General features: G+C 44.1%; 1 protein-coding gene across 1 annotated transcript; it reads right to left on the reverse strand.

The window, feature by feature from the left end:
* Positions 1-222: 222 nt before the first annotated feature.
* Positions 223-20,525, reverse strand: taf1b (TATA box binding protein (Tbp)-associated factor, RNA polymerase I, B). The gene is made up of 15 exons (XM_041860901.2): positions 20,440-20,525; positions 17,071-17,169; positions 16,770-16,860; positions 14,929-15,026; positions 14,624-14,716; positions 14,255-14,378; positions 13,891-14,065; positions 13,547-13,646; positions 10,806-10,953; positions 8,006-8,177; positions 6,492-6,535; positions 3,121-3,211; positions 2,809-2,879; positions 2,275-2,509; positions 223-738 (listed from the first exon to the last, which is right to left on the reverse strand). The coding sequence occupies exons 1-15, from the start codon at positions 20,455-20,457 to the stop codon at positions 495-497; spliced, it is 1,803 nt and encodes a 600-aa protein (XP_041716835.1). The 5' UTR covers positions 20,458-20,525; the 3' UTR covers positions 223-494.
* Positions 20,526-21,893: the final 1,368 nt, after the last annotated feature.

Here is a 21,893-nt window from a genome sequence, read left to right on the forward strand (position 1 = left end):
ATGGGCGGGGTTTCAGGTAAACGCACATAGGCCTAGGAAATAGCTTGATGAGGCTCACAAAAACCGATACATACCAGTTTCGTAGAGGGAAGTGCCTGAGACTCGGAACAAAGTATTCCAAAACCACACTAATTGCAGGTAACACCTATTACATGTCCATCACATTAAAAACTGAAGTAACACGCACATTTGGAATAATAACAACAGTGCTCTCTCACAGCCTGTACTTAGCCTAAAATGTCAGGCATTATTTAATGAACAGAGCTATATGGTGCTACTTATAACACTGTAATAACAGAACAGTTTAATATAATTTCAAAAGTAAATTGTAATCACAGGAACATTGCCATTCATCCATGGCAATGCAATGAGGCAATTTGTACAAAAAGGCACATCATCAATTTGCATTGATACAAGAACCGCAGTAATGCATGGCAATATGGTACATAAATAAACCACAGTAGTTGGTCCCGATGAAGTCACTCTCTCTTTAGTCACCTAGAACATGTTTTTCTGGTTTGTTTGCGTTTGGGCTGTTTTTTGGGCTGTGTCTTTCTGGGCGTAGCTCTTGCCCTGGGCTGGGACTTGCTGCTCCTGAGGAAGCGCCTCTCCACCTTCAGTACCTCTTCGTATACACAGCCAGGTTTCACCCCCAGCAGGAAGGAGAAGAGGCCCAACAACCACACGTACATCCTGGGGAGAGTGACCTCTACCTCCGCATAGTGGCTCTTACAAAACCTGAGGGGGAAAACAAAACATGACAGAAAAACTCAACGGTGTTGTTTTAAAGAAGGCACATGACTCTGGCTCTTTGTAGAGTGTGCCTAGTGCAGCGCAATCCCTGTGAGGTGTGCAGTAAAGACCAATCTGAAAGAGTTTAATTGAACTTTTATGGAGCAATGGAAATTCTGCAAGTATAACCAAAATCTGGCAGATTTGCAAATGGAGTTTGTCTCACGTCCCTGTGCATGCGATTATTAACCACTGCTAATAACCAGTGTGTAAACAGTATATGACAGACATCCTGGTCCTCTCATCCAGACTATATTTAAACAGAGCACTTGTCATGGACGTTTTGTTTCTATATGTATATTCACATCTCTACATCGTCTACAACAATTCTGAAACATTTTCTAAAGCATTATTATGCATGCCTACTGCCTATATGCTGGGAAAAACCCACAGCCAGTGCTGTCTCTAGCTGAAATTAGGTTTTAAATGGGATGGTTTAGATACAGCCTATAGCGAGTGGAACTGAAAGAGCCCTTGTGGGGCAGGTTAGAAGGGAATCGGCCTCCACAACAGAATGCAGAGCCCAGGTGTAGATTAAAGCTGGGTTCAGTTTTCAATCACTATAGGATTCAGCCTCAGCAAACTGAGGAAGGTGGAAAGGAAAGGGTAGCTTGGTAGATTTGATCAGTGCTGACAGTGAAAACAGCCCCCATCAGAGGAGAGAGAGAATACAGGCCTGCATTCCCACTCTCCTTCACCCAGCATATACAACTGCCGCAAGCTCTCAGCAGTCTGGGAACTGTGCAATGTGTATGTCTATGTGAGGGCTATCATATTATTAAAAAAAGACATCAGTTAGGATGTTTAGGTGAGGTGATTCAGGGTCACCCCAACAAGGGAAATATTAACTTAAAACAGACTCAGATGCACTTCCCGCTCCTGCAAGCTGATAGTTGCCGGATCAGCAGAGAAGTTTAGCCTCATGCTTGTTGCAGAGGTCTACGCTGACTCTGTGGTTTACTTTGTGCATCACTGACTCTACCTTTACGTTTTTGTTATTTTTTACCCTTATTTTTGCAGGTAAGTTGACTGAGAACACATTCTCATTTACAGCAACAACCTCGGGAATACTTACATGGGAGAGGAGGGGGGGGATGACTGAGCCAATTGGAAGCTGGGGATGATTAGGTGGCCATGATGGTATGAGGGCCAGATTGGGAATTTAACCAGGACACCGGGGTTTTAACACCCCTACTCTTACGATAAGTGCCACGGGATCTTTAGTGAACACAGAGTCAGGACACCCGTTTAACATCCCATCCAAAAGACGGCACCCTGCACAGGGCAATGCCCTGGGGCATTGGAATATTTTATTTTTTGACCAGAGGAAATAGTGCCTCCTACTGGCCCTCCAACACCACTTCTAGCAGCATCTGGTCTCCCATCCAGGGACTGACCAGGACCAACCCTGCTTAGCTTCAGTGGCAAGCCAGCAGTGGGATGCAGGTTGGTATGCTGCTGCAACCGGGCACTGGGCCTTACCTGGGCTTGCAGGCCCTCAGGGCTGGGTGCCAGTATTCTGGGTTGGAGGGCTGGAGGCTTGCCCCTCTCAGCCGGACGCTGCTGTCCAGGGTATGGTGGTGCATGCTGGGCCCGTCCCGGACCCCTTCCCCCTCCTCACCCCAGCAGAAACAGAAGCTGGAGGGAGGGGAAGATGGCGGGGCCACAGGGGAACCAGACAGTTTCTGGAAACTCAACTGGAGCTGCTCTGCAATACCTGGAGAGGGTGAGGGGGAAGAGTGAGGGTGCGGGAAATGGTGAGGAAAAAGGGTGTGGTTAGTGGGTGAGGGAAAGAGAAGGGGAGGGGGGGGTGAGAGAAAGGGACACGGACAAGGTGTAGTGAGATTGGGGTGGAGAAAAGAGAGAGATTAGCAAAAGCAGAATGACGCTGATATGTTGGCAAGTGAGTGACAGTGTAGATACATCAGCATGTTTGTGCCAGCTCTTTTTACAGCCCATTTGCCATACATGTTTTTCTTCTTCATCTGAACAGACTGATATTTGAGTGACACCTACGTCTCCTTTTGAGAACGACCAGCTTGTCTTTCTTCGAGGTGTATAGAGGTTTCTGGGCCTTCCAATGTTTTCTGTGGAAAGAAAATGGGTAAATAAAACCAGTCAAAAATGCTTTTTATTATGCTTTATACAGACATTTGTGAAATAGAGGAGGATATAGATGAAGGGTGGACACAGGAAATGAACCCGTTTCTGGTGGGGAGCAGTATATGTGATTGAGCCGGATGTGTTACCACTAGACCACAGTATCTGCACAGCCAACTTTAGAGAGAGAACAGTGAAAGAGCCAGTTAAAAGTGAGAGGAGTCTCACCTGGCTATGTTGTCCTGCTGTCTCCGTGCGGCTGTGGTCAGGGCAGTCTGCATGGTCCTGTACCACCTCCTCAGGTTAAAGCTGTTCCCATCTGTCGCACATAAAGAGAGGGATGAGTGCCAGACAGAATTTAGGACACTTGGCCTTTGCATTGTCCAACTGAGAAGACTTCCCAAAATAAGGGGCCATTTCCGAACTATATAACAGGCTACCGCTAGGAACTCACTTCATTTAAGTCTTCATAATGGGCTCTACTTCTTAAGAGAAGTCAGAATTCTCCATTTGCTTTTTAATTACCACAGAAAATAGCAAGGGGAAACTCTAGCACCTCAAACCACCCAAATATTTCAGGCCAGCCATGTAATCTACTCTCACAAACCTACTCTCACTTATATTATTTTTCATTTGACATTTTAGTCATTTAGCAGACGCTCTTATCCAGAGCGACTTACAGTTAGTGAGTGCATACATTTTTCATACTGGCCCCCCATGGGAATCGAACCCACAACCCTGGCGTTGCAAGCGCCATGCTCTACCAACTGAGCTACAGGAGGCTGATAAGATATAAAATGGAATGTTACAAGTGAATGAAAAGGAAGTCAGAAATCAAAAGGAATGCAGACAAACAGGCAACATTCCACCGTTCCAAAGACAAAACCACACCTCAATGGCCGCTCTTTACGAAAAAAAGGTTAATTACAATGTGTAGGACAATATAAACTATGATTATCTGTGCCCATCTCATCCAAAAAGTTGACTCAAGTTTGCCAAAAAGCACCTGGATGATCATCAAGACTCTCGGAAGAACGTTCTATGGACAGATGATTCAAAAGTATAACTTTTTGGACGACATGGTTCCAGTAATGCCTGGCGAAAACCAAACTCTGCATTCCACAGTAAGAACATCATACCAAAGGTCAAGCATGGTGGTGGTGGTGGGGTGATGGTTTGGGGATGCTTTGCTGCCTCAGGACCTGGACGACTTGCCTTAATAGAAGGAACCATGAATTCTGATCTGTATCAGAGAATTCTACAGGAGAATGTCAGACCATCCGTCTGTGAGCTGAAGCTGAAGCGCAGCTGGGTCAAACAGCAAGACAATGATCCAAAACACACAATCAAGTCTACATGAAAATTGCTAAAAAGCAACAAATTGGAAGTTTTGGGATGGCCTAGTCAAAGTCCAGACCTAATCCCAATTGAGATGTTGTGGCAGGACTTGAAACGAGCAGTTCATGCTTGAAAACCCACATGTCACTGAGTTAAAGCAGTTCTGCATGGAAGAGTGGGCCATAATTCCTCCACAGCGACGTGAGAGACTGATCAACAACTACAGGAAGCATTTGGTTGGAGTCATTGCAGCTAAAGGTGGCACAACCAGTTATTGAGTGTAAGGTGGCAATTACTTTTCACACAGGGAAATTGGGTGTTGAATAACTTTGTTTACGAAATAAATATGTAATTGCTGTGTTATTTGTTCACTTATGTTCCCTTTATCTAATATTAGGTTTTGGTTGAAGATCTGATAACATTCAGTATCACAAATATGCAAAAGTAGAGAAAATTTGAAAGGGGGCAAATACTTTTTCATAGCACTGTATGTAAATAACTGTTTAGTTTATTCCTCTGTATGTAGTATGTACAGTGAGGGGAAAAAAGTATTTGATCCCCTGCTGATTTTGTACGTTTGCCCACTGACAAAGAAATGATCATAATTTTAATGGTAGGTTTATTTGAACAGTGAGAGACAGAATAACAAAAAAATCCAGAAGAACACATGTCAAAAATGTTATTTATTGATTTGCATTTTAATGAGGGAAATAAGTATTTGACCCCCTCTCAATCAGAAAGATTTCTGGCTCCCAGGTGTCTTTTATACAGATAACGAGCTGAGATTAGGAGCACACTCTTAAAGGGAGTGCTCCTAATCTCAGCTTGTTACCTGTATAAAAGACATCTGTCCACAGAAGCAATCAATCATTCAGATTCCAAACTCTCCACCATGGCCAAGACCAAAGAGCTCTCCAAGGATGTCAGGGACAAGATTGTAGACCTACACAAGGCTGGAATGGGCTACAAGACCATCGCCAAGCAGCTTGGTGAGAAGGTGACAACAGTTGGTGCAATTATTTGCAAATGGAAGAAACACAAAATAACTGTCAATCTCCCTCGGCCTGGGGCTCCATGCAAGATCTCACCTCGTGGAGTTGCAATGATCATGAGAACGGTGAGGAATCAGCCCAGAACTACACGGGAGGATCTTGTCAATGATCTCAAGGCAGCTGGGAACATAGTCACCAAGAAAACAATTGGTAACACACTACGCCGTGAAGGACTGAAATCCTGCAGCGCCCGCAAGGTCCCCCTGCTCAAGAAAGCACATATACAGGCCCGTCTGAAGTTTGCCAATGAACATCTGAATGATTCAGAGGAGAACTGGGTGAAAGTGTTGTGGTCAGATGAGACCAAAATAGAGCCCTTTGGCATCAACTCAACTCGCCGTGTTTGGAGGAGCAGGAATGCTGCCTATGACCCCAAGAACACCACCCCCACCGTCAAACATGGAGGTGGAAACATTATGCTTTGGGGTGTTTTTCTGCTAAGGGGACAGGACAACTTCACCGCATCAAAGGGACGATGGACGGGGCCATGTACCGTCAAATCTTGGGTGAGAACCTCCTTCCCTCAGCCAGGGCATTGAAAATGGGTGGTGGATGGGTATTCCAGCATGACAATGACCCAAAACACACAGCCAAGGCAACAAAGGAGTGGCTCAAGAAGAGGCACATTAAGGTCCTGGAGTGGCCTAGCCAGTCTCCAGACATTAATCCCATAGAAAATCTGTAGAGGGAGCTGAAGGTTCGAGTTGCCAAACGTCAGCCTCGAAACCTTAATGACTTGGAGAAGATCTGCAAAGAGGAGTGGAACAAAATTCCTCCTGAGATGTGTGCAAACCTGGTGGCCAACTACAAGAAACGTCTGACCTCTGTGATTGCCAACAAGGGTTTTGCCACTAAGTACTAAGTCATGTTTTGCAGAGGGGTCAAATACTTATTTCCCTAATTAAAATGCAAATCAATTTATAACATTTTTGATTTGCGTTTTTCTGGATTTTTTTGTTGTTATTCTGTCTCTCACTGTTCAAATAAACCTACCATTAAAAGTATAGACTGATCATGTCTTTGTCAGTGGGCAAACGTACAAAATCAGCAGGGGATCAAATACTTTTTTCCCCTCACTGTATCTCCCGAGAGATTATTCAGATCAATACCTTCTCAATTATGATTTTAATTTTTTCTTCCCACATCTATAGCAGCCATCAGGAAGGGCTGGTTATCAATTTATCACACCAAAGTGAGTCTGAGGTTTACCTGGATTTTCCTTGTTCTTGTCACTTGCATCATTGGACAAATCCCTAAAAACACACAAACAGGAGAACTGCTGTAGATATGAGCAGTAGTAAACAATCACCAAAGTGCAATATCTAGCATAGACATAGTGATCTAAACTTTTCATGACATTTCTGTGTGACTCAGTTTACATGACCAGGGACATGCAGACTTGATGTTTCAGTCTACATGGAGCTTCCTAAAGAGCATTGTGGTTCCTAGACTGTGGCAAAATATTGACTTGTTAACAGACTATATAGTGTACTATAATTGCCTACTATGATTACATACAGTGTCTCAAAACTACCAGAGTGATCCACAATGTAGTTTTAAAATCTGTATTATGTATTGTCAATGAATGTTATATTTGTGGAGTGGCAGACCGTTTTCACATTGACGATAGCAAAGGTACATTTTCTAGAGGTTCTCGAGAGACAATACTGTTCTCACATCTCGAGTGCTTCCTCTGGAGGTCGCACCCGACAGTTGCCACCCTCCGAGCAGGGTAGTGTACACAGAATTGTCTCACTCAGCTCACCACTCCTACAGTATCAATGGTAATAGCAGAGCAATGTTTTTGAAAAAGATGAAATGTGTAGGCTAGACATTTTCCTTATATTTGAGACTTGTGTTATTGAGTTTTTACCTGAAATTGCAGTAACAGCCTGTTACATTCTGAAATGGTTGCAGTAGCTGCACTGAGCCACGTCAAACTATGGAAGCCCATTCCCGCCACCTTTTTTTAATGTCGATACTATCTAAAAATGTTGAAATATGTCAGTCAACATTTTTAGATACGCAAGTCAAACTACATAAGTCAACATCTGTGCTTTTGTCTTGAAGCTAACATGTGACTAGTGTTCAGACGAAAATATTAATTGTCTTCACATGCTTGTGAATTGTTGCGTTATTCAAGAGTGTAATATGGTTTTGTTGCAATAATGTAATATGGTAGATGCATGAAGAGTTGCTTGCTTAACGTTAGCTAGTAGCTAGCTAGTTGAATAGTTTGCAATGCTTAACCTCCTGAGTCCAGGTTACTGTGACATTTACGGTACTTTTGAGCTGCGAAGCAAGAACGTCAACCGAACCCCTTGTCGGCTCGTGACATTCCCGTCGCTAATGTGAATTGTAAAGTGTGTCGTAGCCGGCCGCGACCGGGAGACCCATGGGGCGGCGCACAATTGGCTCAGCGTCGTCCAGGGTAGGGGAGGGAATGACCGGCAGGGATGTAGCTCAGTTGGTAGAGCATGGCGTTTGCAACGCCAGGGATGTGGGTTTGATTCCCATGGGGGGGCCAGTATAAAAAATGATGTATGCACTCACTAACTGTAAGTCGCTCTGGATAAGAGCGTCTGCTAAATGACTAAAAATGTAAAAAAAAAAAATGTACATATTATGTAAATTGAAATTGTCCCGATAACTATTCGGTGAGAATAAGCCCTTAAATACATTTCTCTCTCTCTTTCTCTCTAGGTAACAGACGGCATAGCTACCACTCAGTGTGGTCGTCTAGTTTGAAGAGCAGCTTCATGGCGATGATGATCAGGGCAGCAGCCTGGACATCGTAGTGTGGGAGAGGGGATCTGGACCTCATGGGTTCAAAGGTCACGGACGACTCCATACCAGCCTTCTCCATGATCCTGCACACCCAGTCATGCAGCTCATCTGAAAGAAAAAAAGATAAATATTGGTTGAATCAAATCAAATCAAATTTTATTGGTCACATGCGCGAATACAACAGGTGCAGACATTACAGTGAAATGCTTACTTACAGCCCTTAACCAACAGTGCATTTATTTAAAAAATAAAAAAAAATAATAATAAAATAAAAAAAAGTGTTGAGAAAAAGTAAAATAAAGTGACAGTAGGGAGGCTATATAAACAGGGGGGTACCGTTGCAGAGTCAATGTGCGGGGGCACCGGCTAGTTGAGGTAGTTGAGGTAATATGTACATGTGGGTAGAGTTAAAGTGACTATGCATAAATACTTAACAGAGTAGCAGCAGCGTAAAAAGGATGGGGTGGGGGGGCAGTGCAAATAGTCCGGGTAGCCATGATTAGCTGTTCAGGAGTCTTATGGCTTGGGGGTAGAAGCTGTTGAGAAGTCTTTTGGACCTAGACTTGGCACTCCGGTACCGCTTGCCGTGCGGTAGCAGAGAGAACAGTCTATGACTAGGGTGGCTGGAGTCTTTGACAATTTTGAGGGCCTTCCTCTGACACCGCCTGGTATAGAGGTCCTGGATGGCAGGAAGCTTTGCCCCAGTGATGTACTGGGCCGTACGCACTACCCTCTGTAGTGCCTTGCGGTCGGAGGCCAAGCAGTTGCCATACCAGGCGGTGATGCAACCAGTCAGGATGCTCTCGATGGTGCAGCTGTAGAATTTTGAGAGGATCTGAGGACCCATGCCAAATCTTTTTAGTCTCCTGAGGGGGAATAGGCTTTGTCGTGCCCTCTTCACGACTGTCTTGGTGTGTTTGGACCATGATAGTTCGTTGGTGATGTGGACACCAAGGAACTTGAAGCTCTCAACCTGTTCCACTACAGCCCCGTCGATGAGAATGGGGGCGTGCTCAGTCCTCTTTTTTTTCCTGTAGTCCACAATCATCTCCTTTGTCTTGGTCACGTTGAGGGAGAGGTTGTTGTCCTGGCACCACACGGCCAGATCTCTGACCTCCTCCCTATAGGCTGTCTCATCGTTGTCGGTGATCAGGCCTACCACTGTTGTGTCAGTCGGCAAACTTAATGATGGTGTTGGAGTCGTGCCTGGCCATGCAGTCATGGGTGAACAGAGAGTACAGGAGGGGGACTGAGCACGCACCCCTGAGGGGCCCCCGTGTTGAGGATCAGTGTGGCAGATGTGTTGTTACCTACCCTTACCACCTGGGGGCGGCCCGTCAGGAAGTCCAGGATCCAGTTGCAGAGGGAGGTGTTTAGTCCCAGGATCCTTAGCTTAGTGATGAGCTTAGAGGGCACTATGGTGTTGAATGCTGAGCTGTAGTCAATGAATAGCATTCTCACGTAGGTGTTCCTCTTGTCCAGGTGGGAAATGGCAGTGTGGAGTGCGATAGAGATTGCATCATCTGTGGATCTGTTGGGGCGGTATGCAAATTGAAGTGGGTCTAGGGTTTCTGGGATAATGCTGTTGATGTGAGCCATGACCAGCCTTTCAAAGCACTTCATGGCTACAGACGTCAGTGCTACGGGTCGGTAGTCATTTAGGCAGGTTATCTTAAGAGTCCTTGGGCACGGGGACTATGGTGGTCTGCTTGAAACATGTTGGTATTACAGACTCAGTCAGGGACATGTTGAAAATGTCAGTGAAGACACTTGCCAGTTGGTCAGCACATGCTCGGAGTACACGTCCTGGTAATCCGTCTGGCCCTGCGGCCTTGTGAATGTTGACCTGCTTAAAAGTCTTACTCACATCGGCTACGGAGAGCGTGATCACATAGTCATCCGGAACAGCTGGTGCTCTCATGCATGCTTCAGTGTTGCTTGCCTCGGGCGAGCATAGAAGTGGTTTAGCCTCGTCTGGTAGGCTTGTGTCACTGGGCAGCTCGCGGCTGTGCTTCCCTTTGTAGTCTGTAATAGTTTTCAAGCCCTACCACATCCGACGAGCGTCAGAGCCAGTGTAGTACGATTCAATCTTAGACCTGTATTGACTCTTTGCCTGTTTGGTGGTTCGTCGGAGGTCATAGCGGGATTTCTTATAAGCGTCTGGGTTAGAGTCCCGTTCCTTGAAAGCGGCAGCTCTACCCTTTAGCTCAGTGCGGATGTTTCCTGTAATCCATGGCTTCTGGTTGGGGTATGTACGTACGGTCACTGTGGGGACGACATCATCGATGCACTTATTGATGAAGCCAGTGACTGATGTGGTGTACTCCTCAATGCGGTCTGAAGAATCCCGGAACATGTTCCAGTCTGTGCTAGCAAAACAGTCCTGTAGCTTAGCATCTGCGTCATCTGACCACTTTTTTATTAACCGAGTCACTGGTGCTTCCTGCTTTAGTTTTTGCTTATAAGCAGGAATCAGGAGGATAGAGTTATGGTCAGATTTGCCAAATGGAGGGCGAGGGAGAGCTTTGTATGCGCCTCTGTGTGTGGAGTAAAGGTGGAATAACTTGTGTTAAGAATGAGTTGCACGTTGTGTAAAGTGCCAAAAAATAAATATAAAAGAGGAACACAGGTATAAACAAGTACTGGTGTCTCCTCTTTAAAAAGTGACTGACACAAATAAACCAACAGACAACAACAAAAAGAGTTAAGAGTGTGTTGTTGGCTTGGCAGACCCACCGGGCAGGTTGGCTTCGGTAAGGTAGCGGACAGTGAGCAGGGTGGGGTGCAGCAGGCAGTCCAGGGTGATGGGGGGGAAGAGGGGTAGCTCCAGGAACACAGCCAGGGTCTGGGCCTCCTTGTGCAGGTGGCTATAAGAGGGGATAGACTAGGGAACACGCATACGCACACACACACACACACATACAGTGGGGAAAAAAAGTATTTAGTCAGCCACCAATTGTGCAAGTTCTCCCACTTAAAAAGATGAGAGAGGCCTGTAATTTTCATCATAGGTACACGTCAACTATGACAAACAAAATGAGAAAAAAAAATCCAGAAAATCACATTGTAGGATTTTTTATGAATTTATTGGCAAATGATGGTGGAAAATAAGTATTTGGTCAATAACAAAAGTTTCTCAATACTTTGTTATATACCCTTTGTTGGCAATGACACAGGTCAAACGTTTTCTGTAAGTCTTCACAAGGTTTTCACACACTGTTGCTTGTATTTTGGCCCATTCCTCCATGCAGATCTCCTCTAGAGCAGTGATGTTTTGGGGCTGTCGCTGGGCAACACAGACTTTCAACTCCCTCCAAAGATTTTCTATGGGGTTGAGATCTGGAGACTGGCTAGGCCACTCCAGGACCTTGAAATGCTTCTTACGAAGCCACTCCTTCGTTGCCCGGGCGGTGTGTTTGGGATCATTGTCATGCTGAAAGACCCAGCCACGTTTCATCTTCAATGCCCTTGCTGATGGAAGGAGGTTTTCACTCAAAATCTCACGATACATGGCCCCATTCATTCTTTCCTTTACACGGATCAGTCGTCCTGGTCCCTTTGCAGAAAAAACAACCCAAAAGCATGATGTTTCCACCCCCATGCTTCACAGTAGGTATGGTGTTCTTTGGATGCAACTCAGCATTCTTTGTCCTCCAAACATGACGAGTTGAGTTTTTACCAAAAAAGTTATATTTTGGTTTCATCTGACCATATGACATTCTCCCAATCCTCTTCTGGATCATCCAAATGCACTTCAGACGGGCCTGGACATGTACTGGCTTAAGCAGGGGGACACGTCTCGCACTGCAGGATTTGAGTCCCTGGCGGCGTAGTGTGTTACTGATGGTAGGCTTTGTTACTTTGGTCCCAGCTCTCTGCAGGTCATTCACTAGGTCCCCCCGTGTGGTTCTGGGATTTTTGCTCACCGTTCTTGTGATCATTTTGACCCCACGGGGTGAGATCTTGCGTGGAGCCCCAGATTGAGGGAGATTATCAGTGGTATTGTATGTCTTCCATTTCCTAATAATTGCTCCCACAGTTGATTTCTTCAAACCAAGCTGCTTACCTATTGCAGATTCAGTCTTCCCAGCCTGGTGCAAGTCTACAATTTTGTTTCTGGTGTCCTTTGACAGCTCTTTGGTCTTGGCCATTGTGGAGTTTGGAGTGTGACTGTTTGAGGTTGTGGACAGGTGTCTTTTATACTGATAACAAGTTCAAACAGGTGCCATTAATACAGGTAACGAGTGGAGGACAGAGGAGCCTCTTAAAGAAGAAGTTACAGGTCTGTGAGAGCCAGAAATCTTGCTTGTTTGTAGGTGACCAAATACTTATTTTCCACCATAATTTGCAAATAAATTCATAAAAAATCCTACAATGGGATTTTCTGGATTTTTTTTTCTCAATTTGTCTGTCATAGTTGACGTGTACCTATGATGAAAATTACAGGCCTCTCTCATCTTTTTAAGTGGGAGAACTTGCACAATTGGTGGCTGACTAAATACTTTTTTTCCCCACTGTACACACACAGTTATTTGATCTAGTCTTCTATGCAATTAATTCCTTTGGAGGATCGGGATAAGATTTCAAGACAAGATATGCAAATGCAGAGCGGGGTAGCAGGTGTATTGGTGTGTGGGGACAAGCAGCAGTTTCTCTTGCACCTGAGCCAACATTCTGATGTCTTCATACATGTTTCAATGAGGGTAGCGTGGTACAGTGGTCTGACAACAAAACTACAGAACAAGATGTAGGTTGTGCAAAACCACATCATTCGCTATCTGCTTAATGTACCCACCAGAACACATGTTGGGAGTACATGAATTCCAAGCAGTGGGTCTGTTGCCTAGATGAAGCTTAACCACATATATAAGACCATTAGCGGTACTGCTCCTGACTACTTAGGCTCACAGATAGCGAATGGTTCATACTCAACATGGCCACAACACAAGACCCAGTGTGCCAAGAGTTAATAGTATGGCATGGAACTCATTCTTCTACATTGGGATTTTGTTGTGGAATGCCTATTAAACTGTCGCAGTCCAGGTTTTTTTTAAAGGACAGGTTAAAGCTCAATGGAGAATGTTGATTAGCTCCTAGTGTCACTGAAAGGCATTTATGCCTCTGCTACATCAGAAATGTGAAGGCAGAGGTCTGGTCCCAAGGCCATCTGAGCGTTATAATTTTATTGATAACGATGTAGATTTATTGATGTATAATGCATTTAGAGTCCAGGAGGACAAATGACGGGATCACGATAGGTTGACTGTACTTTTATTTTCCTGTCTCTTAAATTTTTTGGTAATTAATTTGTTCTATGCTGTGTGATGCAGAGCGATTACAGTTGTTTTCTTTTGTTTAGTCTGTATTCCATCAGGGACCACGTTGGACAAAAGTGGAATCGCTTTAATGTGTTCTCCCCTAGGTTGCACTCAGTCCATCTTTTTCCCAATAAATCAACAACTAATGTACGCTCTCACCTCCACTCTGAAGATGAGTGAGTCTCGGCCGTAGAGCCTCATCTCCTCTGGGAAGCCCTCGTAGGCGTTCACATAGGGGATGTGGCCCTCATTCACAAACCTGCCCAACAGAGAGAGAGAGAGACTCAATAGGCAGGGACACAAAGCAGGAAACCTGAGATTTACTTCCCGTTTTTTAAAAACCTTTAACCTACATTTAATCACGGTTAGTCTTAATGAAATAAAATCTCTTCTGCAAGGGAGATCAGGATCACAAATGGTAAAGTTTTTATATATTAAATTCAATCCAACTTTGTTAATCTCCTCTTCCACCCATGTTTCCGCCATCTCCCCATGGCCCTGACCTGAGCAAATCTGCCAGTGTGATGGCCTCTCTGGCCCACAGCAGGGCCAGGTGGCACAGTGCCAGGGTCTTGGGCATGCTCATCAACCCCTGGCTCCTTCTCTGGCGTGGGGTCAGGTACGAGACCGCATCAACAGAACCGGAACACACTGAGGAGACTCCGTCACTGGTGTGACCTGGGGAGCACACACACATATAGGAAAACACACACACACACACGTTAGCATACACATACACACACAGGGGAACATACACACAGATGTGTCCGCACACACACAGATGCATGCACACTCACAGATATAATGACTATGTGTGGCTAGTGTGCTGGGATTGGCTGTTCAGCGTGCCTGTGTGGTTTAATGTACCTGAAACAGAGCCTCCTCCACTGGCCCAGTCTCCACCCCCGTCTGTCTCACTGGCAGACATCATAGAGTCACTCATCACTGACGACTCTGGAGCACTTTCTGACTCCCCAGAGCCCTGAGAACGCTAGGGAGGGCCACAAGAAAAAACACACAAAATAAATGATACCGCAACCAAAGGAGGGTGAGGTCTGTGTAGGTGTACTTTTATCATCTGAGAGCTGCAAACATGTAACTAAACGTATCCAATCTAAAGCACACATTGAGTGAATGTCTCATCGACCGTCCGCCACAAGGGGCCGAAAATAGACGGGGAAAGTTTGTCACTTCAACAGAAAGTGCTATTTTGCTTGCAGTGATGAGAATACTGACCAGTCTAAATTTCCCATCATGCACAGGATTCTTGGTGTAGGCCTGTCGGCTCTTCTGTAGGTACATTCTCCAAAACTGACACAGCACGTCATCCTACAAAACACAGACCATACAAGACATTTACAGAACATGTTGAGTGTCTTTACATTGATGTAAAATAGCATTATTTGGTTTTCCTTTCCGGTTTCTCTGAGACGGATTAAACGTTTCAATGGAGATGATCTATTGAGCATGCTTTTTAGTCCAGGACTACTAGGCTTAATCTGTGTCCGGGAAACCGCCCTTCTGTGTTCCCTCTGACAGACCTTGAACTGTGGGCAGACTCCCATGGCCAGAAGAGCCTCAGCCTGATGCTTCAGGATGAACTGAAAGCCCTCACACACCATCCACTCTCGCCCTTGCTCTGAAACGCACACAAAGTCAGGCATATATACAGTTGAAGTCAGAAGTTTACATACACCTTAGCCAAATACATTTAAACTCAGTTTTTCACAATTCCTGACATTTAAAACTAGTAAAAATTCCCTGTCTTAGGTCAGTTAGGATCACCACTTTATTTTAAGAATGTGAAATGTCAGAATAATAGTAGAGAGAATGATTTATTTCAGCTTTTATTTCTTTCATCACATTCCCAGTGGGTCAGAAGTTTACATACACTCAATTAGTATTTGGTAGCATTGCCTTTAAATTGTTTAACTTGGGTCAAACGTTTTGCGTAGCCTTCCACAAGCTTCCCACAATAAGTTGGGTGAATTTTGGCCCATTCCTCCTAACAGAGCTGGTGTAACTGAGTCAGGTTTGTAGGCCTCCTTGCTCGCACACGCTTTTTCAGTTCTGCCCACACATTTTCTATGGGATTGAGGTCAGGGCTTTGTGATGGCCGCTCCAATACCTTGACTTTGTTGTCCTCAAGCCATTTTGCCACAACTCTGGAAGTATGCTTGGGATCATTGTCCATTTGGAATACCCATTTGCGACCAAGCTTTAACTTCCTGACTGATGTCTTGAGATGTTTCTTCAATATATCCACATAATTTTGCTTCCTCATGATGCCATCTATTTTGTGAAGTGCACCAGTCCCTCCTGCAGCAAAGCACCCCCACAGCATGATGCTGCCACCCCGTGCTTCACGGTTGGGATGGTGTTCTTCGGCTTGCAAGCAACCCCCTTTTTCCTCCAAATGTAACGATGGTCATTATGGCCAAACAGTTCTATTTTTGTTTCATCAAACCAGAGGACATTTCTCCAAAAAGTACGATCTGTGTCCCCATGTGCAGTTGCAAACCGTAGTCTGGCTTTTTTATGGCGGTTTTGGAACAGTTGCTTCTTCCTTGCTGAGCGGCCTTTCAGGTTATGTCGATATAGGACTCGTTTTACTGTGGATATAGATTACTTTTGTACCTGTTTCTTCCAGCATCTTCACAAGGTCCTTTGATGTTGTTCTGGGATTGATTTGCACTTTTCGCACCAAAGTACGTTCATCTCTAGGAGACAGAACGCGTCTCCTTCCTGAGCGGAATGACGGCTGCGTGGTCCCATGGTGTTTATACTTGCGTACTATTGTTTGTACAGATGAACGTGGTACCTTCAGTCGTTTGGAAATTGCTCCCAAGGATGAACCAGACTTGTGGAGGTCTACAAATTTTTTTCTGAGGTCTTGGCTGATTTCTTTTGATTTTCCCATGATGTCAAGCAAAGAGGCACTGAGTTTGAAGGTAGGCCTTGAAATACATCCACAGGTACACCTCCAATTGACTCAAATGATGTCAATTAGCCTATCAGAAGCTTCTAAAGCCATGACATCATTTTCTGGAATTTTCCAAGCTGTTTAAAGGCACAGTCAACTTAGTGTATGTAAACGTCTGACCCACTGGAATTGTGATACAGTGAATTATAAGTGAAATAATCTGTCTGTAAACAATTGTTGGAAAAATTACTTGTGTCATGCACAAAGTAGATGTCCTAACCGACTTGCCAAAACTATAGTTTGTTAACAAGAAATTTGTGGAGTGGTTGAAAAACGAGTTTTAATAACTCCAACCTAAGTGTACATAAACTTCCGACTTCAACTGTACAACAACCAACAAAAACACAATCAAAATGATTTGCTTGTAGGAATTAATGACATACGAGAGTGGAGACCAACCTAGTTTTTTCCTTTTGGTTCCCTTGGAGATGGAGGACACTCTGCTGGTACCAATCATAAAGGTATTTGTATCCACCACTTCTTTTGTTCTCTGTGTACAGAAGTTGAGGAAAAATAAAATTGTTGTCCATGTGTACATCCCAAATGGCACCCTACTAACTAGTACACTACCTTGACCAGGGCCCATAGGGCTACGGTCAAAAGTAGTGCACCAAATGGGGAATACGGTGCCATATGGGATGTAGCCCATGACTGCTTCAACATGACCAATCTTGAATATGAGTTAAATATGAGTGCTTACCTCGATGACATTATGACAGGACCTGCAGTAGAACCGACCCTCGTCCGACACCCCCCAGTCCACTTCTCCACACTGGCCACAGATCTCACTGTAGCCCCCCTATATCAAATCAAATTTTATATGGCACATCATGCATAATATTACATACACATAGTATTACATACACAGAGACATATATACAGATATATATATAGAGTCATGGGTCACTGTCACATGTCTATAGGCACACAGGTGACCAGGAACTGTAAGCAGGGATGCTGCAGTATGACGAGAGCATAGTCACAGATAGAACAATGGGACAGATATTTCACCAGTTGGTGGTGAGAGGAAGCCCAGTGGCCGGCAGTGGGAGAAAATGGAGCGAGATGGATTTTGGCCGACATTCTACAAATGTTCTCATCCATGAAACATTTTAATTTCAATACAGTTTTCTGTTTCCCAAACTAGAATCTGTTACGAACAGAGTGATCAAAGTTTTGTAGACTTTACCCTTTGCCAAGTTTAACAAAAATTGCATTGTTTAGAAGGAGTGCAATGGCGTATTGAGTAATTGCACTACGCGCACTTCAGAGAGTAGGCGTTCCCTAACGGAAATATGCAAATACATGCTAGAAAGCGCCAATAGGCTCTCGCTAGCTCGTGCTTGGCTCTACCCACCTCCTTCCTTGTTCTGCCCACTATGATTAATTTGCTCCCATTGGAAAAGACAGGCTGTGGTATGCGGTGAAACCGTATGTACAGAAGCCACTGCGGTGTTACAATTGTAAAAAGTTTGGACACGTGGCAAGTGTTTGTCGAAGGAATAAATATGTCGTAGTTGAAGAGTCAGATGAAGTATATTGCTGTAATTGTGATGGGAATCACGTTCCCGGGTTCCCGGAGTGCCCTGTAAGGATGAAGGAGGTCGCAGTAGCTAGGATCTGGGCTATCCAGCAGGTCTCCTATGTGGAGGCAGTGAAAATAGATGAAGGAGTGAGTAGAGATGAGATGGTAGTGGATGTCCCACAGTCTGCAGTGAATGCCATGCAGGGGAAGGATCCCAACACACTAACAATGAAGAAGGTGGACTTTGTTGCGTTTACAGCGCAAGTGCTAAATTGTACTAGTCAAACGATTAAAACATTTTAAGAAGCTAGACATCATTGTGAAGGAGGCAAATAGAGTTCTGGATCTCCAGGACTTTACAACCGAAATGTTACAGGGAATACTGAATGAAGAGGTTCCACCTCCCAGGGGGGTTGTTAGAAATTCAGGGTTAGCTACAGTACCAGTCAAAAGTTTGGACACACCAACTCATTCAAGGGTTTTTCTTTATTTTTTACTATTTTCTACATTGCAGAATAATAAGAAGACCTCAAAACTATGAAATAACACATATGGAATCATGTAGTAACCAAAAAAGTGTTAAACAAATATTTTATTTTATTTTAGATTCTTCAAAGTAGCCACCCTTTGCCTTGATGACAGCTTTGCACACTCTTGGCATTCTCTCAACCAGCTTCATGAGGAATGCTTTTTCCAACAGTCTTGAAGGAGTTCCCACATATGCTGAGCACTTGTTGGCTGCTTTTCCTTCACTCTGCGGTCCAACTCATTCCAAACCATCTCAATTGGGTTGAGGTCGGGTGATTGTGGAGGCCAGGTCAACTGATGCAGCACTCCATCACTCTCCTTGGTCAAATAGCCCTCATACAGCCTGGAGGTGTGTTTTTGGGTCATTGTCCTGTTGAAAAACAAATGATAGTCCCACTAAGGACAAACCAGATGGGATGGCGTATCACTGCAGAATGCTGTGATAGCCATGCTGGTTAAGTGTGCCTTGAATTCTAAATAAATCACTGACAGTGTCACCAGCAAAGCACCCCCACACCATCACACCTCCTCCTCCATGCTTCACGGTGGGAACCACACATGCGGAGATCATCCGTTCACCTACTCTGCGTCTCACAAAGACACAGCGGTTGGAACCAAAAATCTCACATTTGGACTCATCAGACCAAAGGACAGATTTCCACCGGTCTAATGTCCATTGCTCGTGTTTCTTGGCCCAAGCAAGTCTCTTCTTATTATTGGTGTCCTTTAGTAGTGGTTTCTTTGCAGAAATTCTACCATGAAGGCCTGATTCACGCAGTCCCCTCTGAACAGTTGATGTTGAGATGTGTCTGTTACTTGAACTCTGTGAAGCATTTACTTGGGCTGCAATTTCTGAGGCTGGTAACTCTAATGAACTTATCCTCTGCAGCAGAGGTAACTCTGGGTCTTCCTTTCCTGTGGCGGTCCTCATGAGAGCCAGTTTCATCATAGCGCTTGATGGTTTTTGTGACTGCACTTGAAGAAACGTTCAAAGTTCTTGAAGTTTTCCAGATTGACTGACCTTCATGTCTTAAAGTAATGATAGACTGTCATTTCTCTTTGCTTATTTGAGCTGTTCTTGCCATAATATGGACTTGGTATTTTACCAAATAGGGCTGTCTTCTGTCTACCACCCTTACCTTGTCACAACACAACTGATTGGCTGAAACGCATTAAGAAGGAAAGAAATTCCACAAATTCACTTTTAACAAGGCACACCTGTTAATTGAAATGCATTCTAGGTGACTACCTCATGAAGCTGGTTGAGAGAATGCCAAGAGTGCGCAACGCTGTCATCAAGGCAAAGGGTGGCTACTTTGAAAAATATAAAATATATTGATTTGTTTATCACATTTTTAGTTACTACATGATTCCATATGTGTTATTTCATAGTTTTGATGTCTTCACTATTATTATACAATGTAGAAAATAGTAAAAATAAAGATAACCCCTGGAATGCGTAGGTGTGTCCAAACCTTTGACTGGTACTGTAGTTAAGAGAAAATAGTGAGTGGTATAGACAGGTCGTGACCGGCCTCACATTCCAGTACAGTTGGTGGCAGTCTATGCACATGTCAGTTGTTTGCGATCCGCGAATACAAACTCGAAGACAGACCGCGGTCTATCTTTGGTTAGTTATAAAAATCGTTGATACAGTTCTTACCGTCAACATATTTTGAACTATTATAACTGCTATGCGCCTATGGTAAAATCTTCCATTAAGGAGTTCTTAAATGTTTTACCTTACCTGCTAATACATGGGCAAAAGACAGATCGAAAGATCTTGCACGCTCTAATGAACATTTTCAATCCCAACTGAGCTAGTGGCTAAAAAAGTTACCTTTGTCCAGGTTAGATAGCCACTAACGTTCCAACAAGATAATGGTTTTCAGATCAATCTGACCAGGTTAGATAGCCACTAACGTCACAACAAGTTAATGTTTTTCAGATAAATCTGGCAGGTATAAAAGTTAAAATTAGCGAAAAACTATAATAAGTTATACTTGTACAACCTACCGTTTGTTCTTCGTCCATTTTCACACACTATAGCTTGTTTCACATCAGAGAACTCTCACATGTTGGTTTATTGTGGTGGAATAGGAACTTCCTGTGTGTTACCAATACATCCATCCGACAGGAATCAACATTATTTTACTGTGCAACACAAGCACATGTACAAAAACGTGTTGCCAAGGGGTATATATAAAAAAATAAAATAAAGAAATGGTTTTATACTATATCTGAACTACAGAGAATAAAACAATTACAGATATTCAATATCAGAAAAGTGTTTTAGCCTGCTCATTCAGGTGGGTTGCAAGTCCAATGTCTGATGTCTCCCTATAGAGGGCGACATTGACTGCAAGAGAATGAGAGCGTACTGTTTGTTGTAGCTTGTAGTTATCACCTGAGTCATCCATTACAGTAATTGTTGTGCTTGTCCATAGCTGAGGCCTCTGCTTTATTATCGCCCTGCTTTACTTGATTATGCTCTCATAAACTACTTCTGGTCATGAGTTGGTGTATGTGTGTGGGTGGCGTTGGTGCTGATTGTACTGTGTGGTGTGACAGGATTGGAGCTAGCACCATGGAAACCACAAGAAAGAAGAAGAGGGTGTGTAGATGGATTCATTGTTTGGTAAATCCATTTGTACGTATAAGTATAGCTTGAGTCAAACATTCAGACATCAGAATTCTTCTTATATTACTCCAGTTAATCATGCCAAAGTCTATAAACTTGGGCTCCCGAGTGGCGCAGTGGTCTAAGGCACTGCATCTCAGTGCTTGAGGCGTCACTACAGACCCCCTGGTTCGATTCCAGGCTGTATAACAACCGGCCGTGATTGGGAGTCCCATAGGGCGGCGCACAATTGGCCCAGTGTCTTCCGGGTTTGGCCGGTGTAGGCCGTCATTGTAAATAAGAATTTGTTCTTAACTGACTTGCCTAGTTAAATAAAGGTAAAATAAAATAAAAAATACATACGGCCATCTGACCCTGAATACTCATCAGTGGAGGCTGCTGAAGGGAGGATGTGGTTGATACCATTCCATTGACTCCATTCCAGCCATTATTATGAGCCGTTCTCCCCTCAGAAGCCTCCAAAGCAGATACTCATTCACTACTTCCCACAAATCTGAAAGCATTGGATTGGTGGAGGCATGAGCTAGAGAGAGTTTCCACCATATTTCTTATACCAGCCATTTCCATTCAAATAAGTTAAGGGAAGTGAACAAGTGCACACTTTGGGAGAAAGGAGAGATAACCGGGACATAGCCACAGACGTCCGCGATGGCTCTGTTGTTTCTGTTGACAAAACAACAGAGCCATCTGGAGAGTGTTTATGTGGGCTTTGTTATGTTTTTGCAGATACAGAAACTACGTCCCAAATGGCACCCTATTCCCTATATCCCTCAAACTCAACTCTTCAACTCTGGACCTCGAAGCCAGTTCCACTGCATGTTTTCATTGT

This window comes from Coregonus clupeaformis, chromosome 33 (assembly GCF_020615455.1).
Source record: "Coregonus clupeaformis isolate EN_2021a chromosome 33, ASM2061545v1, whole genome shotgun sequence".
Lineage (NCBI taxonomy): Eukaryota > Metazoa > Chordata > Actinopteri > Salmoniformes > Salmonidae > Coregonus > Coregonus clupeaformis.